The 9592-nt window shown below is 38.9% G+C and overlaps 1 protein-coding gene across 1 annotated transcript in view; it reads right to left on the bottom strand.

Moving 5' to 3' along the window:
- Positions 1-1146: 1146 nt before the first annotated feature.
- Positions 1147-9592, bottom strand: part of LOC139726961 (2-(trimethylamino)ethylphosphonate dioxygenase-like) — a 69141-nt gene continuing 60695 nt past the window's right edge. The window contains exons 11-12 of the mRNA XM_071637949.1: positions 6989-7093; positions 1147-1467 (exon numbers count right to left, since the gene is read on the bottom strand). Of these exons, the coding sequence (XP_071494050.1) occupies positions 1360-1467; positions 6989-7093 (213 nt within the window). The 3' untranslated portion in view covers positions 1147-1359. The remainder of the gene's footprint in view (positions 1468-6988; positions 7094-9592) is intronic.

Below are 9592 nucleotides of genomic sequence, written 5' to 3'. Positions count from 1 at the left end.
TATACCGACTACATCTTACCTTTAAATCTTTACCTATCCAAGTTGACCCTGAATGCATACTTTCAGGTCTACAAGCAAATCACCCCATCCTTCACCTTGTAAGTTCTGTATTGCAGGGTCGCACATACCCTTTCTGTAGAATACAAGCTGTATATATATGTATTGCATTTCAATACTGATGAGGCACACAATGACCGATGTAAGGGATACATAGCAGCCAATCAGTGACAATATTAGGAGCTCTGTTACATCACAGCGCAGTAGAGTATATTTACATAGTAGCTATACAAATTTGTCTAATTATTATTATTATTAACATACAAATTCCTTCACAGCTAGGCACATATTATAGCTTTACTCTGCAAAGCCTGAGAGAAAGTTGTTTATCATTACTGAAGTTGGAGTCCAATGTGCATGCTAGCATATGAACTAGTATAGCTGCGGTGTTGAACTGCGAAAACATCGCAAGAAATTGTCCATGACCTCCTCCTCATATGTGCAAATATCTGTATGCAAAAATATCAGCTTTTACTGTAAATACTGTCCCAGCCATGCCATCAATGATTTCAAGAATATTTGGCCATGAACAACAGAAGGTTTATTAAGAGTTGTAATGAAAGTCTCCATTATGTACCTACAGAGAGAAATGCTTTAAACTCTTTCTGTGCTATGGACTTTGCAAAAATGAGTGCAACGCTATGGGGTACTTTGTGCCAATCAGCACTAAAAGCACACAAAAGGTTAAAAGTCTGCAAGCATATAATGACCGTGTAACAAACATTCCCAAACACAACTCCAGGAGCATACAATATTAAATGTAGGCAAATATACAGAGTTAACATTGCATGAGCTGGACATATTAAGACTGGAGAGTAATAAAATCTTTCACAGCATATTCTTACATACCTACATATACATGCGTAAAACTTCCAAATAAACATAGATATACATACGTTGTATTAACTACAATGGACTCCCGTTATAACAAAGTCCTCAGGGGCGGCAGTTTTCTTTTGTTATATCGAAATTTCGTTATAACCAAACAAAATGAAAAATAAAAATACATAGGGTGGATGATGTTGCAGCCTGAATTTTAACTTTGTTGTAACCAGATTTTTTTTATAACTGTGTTCGTTATAACGAGAGTGCACCGTATTCATTCATTCATTGATAATTTGATACAAGATCTCTTTGTTGGCATAAAATGTTGAAACAGGCAGGGGAGATCATGATTTAAAGGCAAGTTTTACACTTTCGTCAAGTAACACGATGATCTTTGGGTGGCAGGTTTGCTGTCACCCCAAGACAGAGACGGAAGCCTGTGTAGGTGCTCGGTTCAAACACCCCACGGGATTTCTCTCACAGCTGGCACTGGTTGCCGACACGCTTTGCCATCTGACCCAATCCTCTCTTTTCATGAAGGTACTGGACCTTGCTCCTGAAGTCATCAACGTTGACGTAACAGCCCTGGATGGAGAAACAAAGAAAAGAAGGGACTCTCAGGGAAAATTGTTACATAAGCACAGCAAGACATGTGTTAGATACTTAGGGTGGCATTCTGAAATCCTTCCAAAGAAGATTTTTTCTTTTTCATAAGTCAGGATTTTTTCCTAAGTGGTATTCTGAAATCTTCCTTAGTTTCTTCCTTAGGTTCTTCCTAAAGTGTTTTCTAAAGTTAGGAAGAAACTAAGGCATATATGCAAATGAGGATGAATCATGAGAAGATATACACATTTCTGACTTAGGAAGAAGTTGGTATTCTAGAATGCACTTAGGAAAATATTTTACGAAGATTATTAGGAAAGCCCCAACCCTGTCCTAAGTATGTTGTTAGATACTGTATACACTGTAGCGATAAGATGCAAAACTTTGTGATGGACGCTTGTCATAGACTGTGTGCAATAAGCACTTTATATGCGCGAAATGGGCATGAAAAATAGGACTTGCCAGCGCATAAAGCATGAGCACGGACAACACTTGTATTTAACCTTATAACATACATGTAATAATATACGATTGTGATTGGTTGGTTCCTCATGATATGACGTTCCATATAGCTTATGAAAGAACATTGGGTGGGGATAAGAATGACCTGATTTGCATTAAGATATGACGTTTCATATTGGCATAATAAAAAAATCATTGGGTGGGGATAAGGATGACCTAATTTGCATGTAAAAGAGAAGTTCCTAGAAAGACATTTCAGAATACCAATTTGGTCTTTCCTAGGCACTTCCTAACTTTCTGACATAGGAAGAAACTTAGGAAGATTTTCAGAATACCACCCAAGGTCCTTTCAGTGTGAGTGTGTGGGAGGGGTTAGGGTGGTCAATGTTGTTGGATATTCATGTTGATGCTCTACAACCCTGCCCAATACTGTAAAACAAAGAATCTTCGCGTGCATTTTAATTTCGCGAAATTCGCGAGAGCCAAGATTTGCAAAATTGTAATGTACGTGAAAGTTCTTGTCTACACTATACGCATTGCATGTTAGAGGCAACTCGTGAAAATTTCATGCTGCGAAAAAGGTTATCGGCTCCTTGCAATTCGCGAAAATTTCAAGCCACAAAAATATTGTGTTTTACAGTATAAGCTACAATTATTATTTGAGGAGAAAGAATCCATGCAGGAATATGTGAGAAGGTTCCTTCCTTGAAGTTTGTTGAATCAGCCTTTCTTCATTGAAGCACTTAAAGGAGAATCTACAAACCCCACAGCTATAATCAATCTAAACTTCAGCCATTAGACATAAATTACATTCAAACCAGCTCCCTGTTCAGACTAAATCCTCATGACAATTTGATCTACCAGCTTCAGTGCACTTTGAATTCCCACTACCCTGCATTGGCAACACAAAATATCTATTCTTGTGGTGAGCAGAATGTTCAATGTTCAAGCACCTGATCACCTCAATCAAAATAAGCACCGGGTATCAGCTGCTGACTTGCAAATGCATCCTTCACTGATATGAGCAGATGGTAAGCACCGGCAAACAAAGATTAAGCAGCTCGTTCTCACACTCCACAGTGTAGGAAATGACTGGGGAATCCCCAATTCATCCAGGGTTGTTCATTGCAGGGACCATACAACTACAGTCAAACCTGTCTATAGCGGCCACCCAAGTGAGACGGAAAAAGTGGCCGTTATAGACAGGTGGCCGCTATAGACAGGTAATCCAACTTTGTGTGCCTTGCTTACATGTAGAGTACATGTATCATCGTTGTATCAATCCTTACATGTACATGTATGTGTGTATGTATGCACACCATGTGTTTCATGCATTTGAAGGCATAATTTACCATTTGCAAATGAAACAAAAACCCAGCATCAGTGCTTTAAAATAGTTCTAAATTGTGAGTTAGGGATAGAAACAACCACTGTAAAAATATGAATGGGTAAAATCAATGTTAAGTATTGTTAAATATACAAAATGTGAACAATAGTTATAATAAAAATGTTTCCACACTAAACCGTCTACAGTTACGGTTTATTGAGAAAAATACAGATATCTCCTTATATTTTAGGCTTTATCGCGAAAATTTTATATGATAGGATGTTTTGTGGTACAACATACCTTTACCAGGGCTCGACACTAACGGTGGCCCGGTGGCCCGGGGCCACCAACAATGAAAGTCGGGCCACCAAATTTTAAAAAAAGGGCAAATTTGGTGGCCCGCCTCGGGCGGTCGGGCCACCAAAATTTTTTGAAAAGTATGTCAATAAATTCGTAACTTTTTGCGCCGGAAATTAGTTAAATTTGTTCAAAGGATGGATGAAAAGGACTGAATGAATGCCTGAGAGTGAGTGTTGCAAGTTTGTTGAAGTTTATTTATGAGTAGATATGTCCAACTTCTAATTCTTACTATCATAAATCTTAAATATTTGACTCATTAAAAAAAAGGACTTTTAATGTTTTTTATTGTTGTTATTTTTTTTTGGGACACCAAATTTTTCTCTCGGGCCACCAAAAATTTGAAATTTAGGATTTTGGTGGCCCCATCGGGCCACCAAACAAAAAAGTTAGTGTCGAGCCATGCCTACACATATGCATTAAATGCCATATCTTGAAATTTTTTTAAAATCACTGTTCCCAAAGGTAAACAGGACCTTTAACCATGCCGGTGTACATGAAATTGTTGCACAGTAGTATGTGTACTGTCGTGAAGAAAGCTTAACACTAGTGCATTATTATGACTGAATGAGGGATGAATGCAGCGGTGGCGATCACTGAATGTTGCCCCCACGGCTACAAAACAGACAAACACCCTGAATTATTGGCTTGGCTACGGCTCCATTTGGTTTTTGGCCGCTATAGACAGGTTAAAATGTACCGTGGGAAACAAAATTTGTGGCTGCTGGCCACGTTAGACAGGTGGCCGCTATACACAGGGTCTTTAACAGGGCATTTCTTACGGGGAGGGGGGGGGGGGGGGATTTTTCAGTGGCCGCTATAGACAGGTGGTCGCTATAGACAGGTGGCCGCTAAGGCAGGTTTGACTGTATATTTCTATGTGTGTGTGTGTGTGTGTGTGTGTGTGTATGTGTGTGTGTGTGTGTGAGAAAATACATATATAATATATCTTTTATCAGAATATAATCCAAAATATTACATTTAGTATGCAACAGATCAAATGATTCAGTTTTAAAAATGCTACACCTTACCATGCAAAGACTGGTAACAACATTAACCCACTTCTTACACGGACTGGGTGTGCCATGTACAACAACAGTGGCAATCACAATAGTCATGGAGTGAATGGGTTAATAAACAGATTAACATCAAAATACTGTAAAACATGATATATTCGCGGCATGAATTTTTCGCGAATTGGAGACGACGGCCTCTTTTGCGGCATGAAATTTTCGCGAATTGCCACTGGCATTCAATGCATAGTGTAGACAAGAACTTTGGCGTGCATTTTAATTTCGCAAATCTTGGCGCTCGCGAAATTCGCGAAATTAAAATGCACGCGAAAATTCCTCATTTTACAGTAGTGCTAAATACACTGACCTGCTGCATAATGCTTAGCTCTTGCTAAATCTTATCAATGAAACCTTTATCACTCACACACATCTTCAGGATTAAAGTCGCCCCTGTTCTACGCCTCATATTTCTGTCAATGCATACTATTATTTGCTTTCTTTGTAAATGCAATTCTGACTTGGGCGACAAAAAGAATGGGCTTGTGAGCAGAGACATTTTGTACTTTGAACAATCATTTGATTTGGTCATCACCTTGAGGGCCCCCTTCCCTGGTATTCAGCAATGATCCCAAACACCCATTTTACTGTCGCTTGAACCTTCTTTCACCTTACTCGCATTTACATAGCCAAAGTACACTTTGTTGTGCTCACTACATATGTACTAATGCCACATTGTATCTGCTGTTAAGTTGTGTTCTTTATTCCCTACGTTGCACATGCCCTTGAGGTTATCATTCGGGCTGCAATAGAAATTACATCCATCTGTTATAGCATTTTGCTGCTGAAGCAACATTCAGTCGACCCAGTCTGGCACTTGCAAAACAGAGATGCCACCATAAGTTCTTCATCTGATAACTCACAATATCTGGTACTTCTCCCCTCATGTATTTCATGCTGCAATACATTTTGGTTTTGTGATGAAGAAGATATACATGTGGCTACAAATGCCCAGTTTTCTTTCATTCCCCCCCCCCCCCCCCAAAAAAAAAATGCCTAAACTGTAACCTCATTTTGTAGTCAAATTGATTTCCTTACGCAAAATCTTAAGCACAATATTGTCAGTGCAATCCAAGCATTCTAGGACAAAAGAACTTACAGTAAGAATGGGAATTTTTGCGGTTTGGAAATTCTTGCATATTCTACATTTTATGACATGAAATGGTGCAAAAATAAACCCACGCTCTTTTTTGTTGTTGCTTCTTTTATATGTATTATTTGTTATTGATCATTGATTTCAAGGTAAGTAAATTGTAGAGATATAAGTGCTATTTGTATCTTATTTGCAATTTTTTTCATGTTCATGTTTTCTTCACAAGTTATAATTTCTGACTGTTTCTGCAATTATCTAATCATAACACCACTTTAACTTACTATCACCAGTATCACGAGTCATTTGTACATCTCCACAGAATTCAACATAAATGTGAACTTGCATATAATGGATGATGATTTGATTCAAGTTTTGCCTAAAAATCAAATCTATAGTCCTCAACCTCATTACAAATAAATTACAGTCCATATTGATACTCAATATGTGACAGTTCAGACAGGATAAGCATGAATTTATTGTACTACACCTATCTACACTTCTTTCAAGCTCTCCCTCCTAAAAAGGAGGAAAGGAAATGAGAAAACACTACAGCATGAGAAAGATAGATTGCTATAAATCATAAACACTCTATAGCCACTTTGACAAGGCACAATATACAGCGTTTAGCCGGGCTGAAATGTATACAGCCAATACTTTACGAGCATTCAATTACCTAGGCTGAGCTAAGAGTACATGTGGCTTTTGATTAGTAAAGACTGTACATTGTATGATAAATTTTGTCTTTTAATGTAGTTCCTACAGTCATTTACTCCAAATCATAAACCAACTTACAGTTTGGCAATTTTACAAAGACTTTGAAATTTTATTTACTTCTTCCTATTAGAACAAAAGAAGATCATAATATGTTCATACAAATAAAGATGGAAAAATCTTTGTAGAAGGAAGAGTATGTCACTTGTCTCACACCACCCCATGAGCTAAATGCCCAAGTTGGCATTTTATGCAGTTTCTATCTTTGCAAATTTTATTCCATAAACATCTCAAGCATCTAGAATAAAAAGCATACCTGGTTAACATTTGCTCTCACAAAGTGTCTTTCATTCTCATAAAACTTCCGAGGCTTTGAAAAGTTGACACATGCTTAAACCTAAAAAAACAAAACAACAACAACTATTCTACAGCCAATAGCCTGCTATTAAATCAAACATAACAATCATGATTACAGTGGCCTACCTGTAACAGTCTGGTCCCACCATTCAGCTCAAATTGGGTGCGGCCATGAAGGATCCTCCTGTTATTGAAGATCACACAATCACCTTCTTCCAGTCTGCATGAGACCTGGAACAAAAATAATGGACAAAGGCAGCAGTTAACAAAAGACTTAGCTTAAAGACGTGAGACTCCAAAAAAATTTACACGTGCACAATAAAAACAGAAAATATACAAGTGCAGTACCTTTAGAAAATAGGTCCCCCTTTGATTTCAAAGGAAATATTCCCATATCTGGTACCTATCTCTTTGAATAGATAGGGTTGTCATGGAAACTCCATGAAACAATGTTCCTATATTCTTCACACAACCAAGTGTATGATTACCACAGAAACATAAGCCCCTAGTTCCTATCATTGTACAGTAGTGGATATTCATTGTCTAAGAGAAGGAATCTTGAAAGCAAGCGATGTCTTTTTTTAGTACTTGACTAAGGCAGCACTTGTTGCCCTTGGTCTAGCTGAATAACCTGAGAATTCAAACCAAGTTTGATTAAAATTTATTGTCTCTCTCCATACTGATGGAAGTGAGAAAAAGTCTAGTCTATTACACCAGACAAATAGGCAGACACTGAAAATAAATGAGCATATGAAAGCTCACAAAAAGAAAAGACCAAGAGAGACTTGTATGGGTTGAAATGTTTGGTAGGCCTGAAATATGTGGTTTGGGTCACCGGAAATATATAATACAATCATATAGGCCTACTGCAAAACGAGGAATGCTCGCGTGCATTTTAATTTCGTGAATTTCTGGAGAGCCAAGATTCGCGAAATTAAAATGCACATAAAAATTCTTGTCTACACTATACACACTGAATGTAAGAGGCAACTTGTGAAAATTTCATGCCACGAAAAAGGCCGTTGGCTCCAATTCACAAAAATTTCATGCCACGAAAATATTGTGTTTTACAGTATGTGGTTTGGGTTTATGCTGAGTTTGTGCGATGTTCTGAATTACAATCTTTATCAGATAGGCCTATCTAAATCTGAAATTTGAGGGCATAACATCATCATCTACTCAAAAGTACTTACTATTGTTTTTATTGACCATTTTACCCCTAAGTTTTACATTAAGCATACCCAATAATCTTCCCACTAGCTGGTTTTCTGAAAGTAACTTTATTCAAAATTGCAACAAAAACTCTTCATGCAGTCAGGAAAGTAATATTGCAAACAGTCACAGTGATTAATTCACATAGCTATTGAAGTGCTGAAGAGATTTTACATAGACTTTGGCACAGGCAGGTTATTAATTTCCTCAAAAATACTAAGCGACTGATGATGATTTAAGAATGTGTATAATAAGAATAAGAATGTGTTTCCTGAACAGTAACTCTAATCATTCTTGAATGCCACATCCAGAATATTGCCAGAATCAAGGTCAAACCTTTCATGCTATCATAGATCTTGCTGTGAGGTAGCCTTTTGTCAAGGCCCTCTCACTGTAAAGGGCTTTTTACACTTGTGTTTCTTAACCCCGGACTTTCTCTCACCCAGGACTATCGTTAGTCCCGTACCAATTTTTTCAGCTTTTTACACTCGCCAATTAGTCCCATACTATCTCTTGTCCGGGGCTAAGGAGAAAACTGACCTTTTTACACTCGTATTTCTTAGCCCCGGACTTTCCAAACCACATAAATATTCATAATTACGCTGTGTACTGTACATGTACACGCACGCACTGGCAGCACTTGATTACCTCGTTTCTGATTGGTCAGTGAGGGTCGGACTTCGTCTCCGTCGCTTAGCCCAGGATTATTTTTTCGTTCTGTTTACACTCACTTGCTTGGCACCGCAATTGCGGTGCTAACCCCTGCTATTTTGCAGGGCCAGATAGTACCGTACTATCCCCCCCCCCCCCCTTAGCCCCACCGTTGGTCCGGGGCTAAGCAAAAATGTACAAGTGTAAAAAGCCCTTAAGATGGCTATAACAGGCGAGCGAAACGAGACCATCAGCCGAGCGCGACAGTGCGAGGGCCTTTTGAGATCTGCTTCACACATTGGTGTTCATGACACATGAACCCTACTAAAGAGTCATATTAATAGGTTCTGGTCGACCAATGGAGCGGCACGCTCCCCACATCCTCTGTCAACTTCGCGTTGTCCGGTCTGTTCGCATGCATCACTGCCCACCAGTGGAGGTTTGTGGCATGTTTTTGCATTCGCTGCATGAAGATTGGGCTTGGGCAAACAGACACACAGATTGGCCGATTTTTGCTCCCCAATTCGGGAAGCAAAAGTTGGTTGTCTATAGGGCTGTAACAAAAGAATGCAAAGCAGACCTCAAAAGGCCCTCACGCAACCCAACTCAGCTGGGCTCTCTTCACCATAGGGCCTTGACGAAAGGCTAGCTGCGAGGTTGCCCTGTATTTTATGACTCAAGTATTCTGGGTATTCCTTCTAGGAGATACACAATCATTTCATAATGAAACATGTTGAAATTACCCCACAGAGATTCATGCCAGAAACGGACAGCCAGACAAACAATCAAGGACACACACCGCACACACACACACACACAAATCATAACTAGAAATGTCGCTACAGCGACTGGTTATACCCCCGCCAA

Source organism: Diadema antillarum, unplaced genomic scaffold (assembly GCF_040938485.1).
Source record: "Diadema antillarum isolate AM-2024a unplaced genomic scaffold, OU_Dant_1.0 seq00000106_RagTag, whole genome shotgun sequence".
NCBI classification, from domain to species: Eukaryota; Metazoa; Echinodermata; class Echinoidea; order Diadematoida; family Diadematidae; genus Diadema; species Diadema antillarum.
Note: the sequence above shows the minus strand (reverse complement) of the source record. Positions and strands in the feature narration are given on the sequence as shown.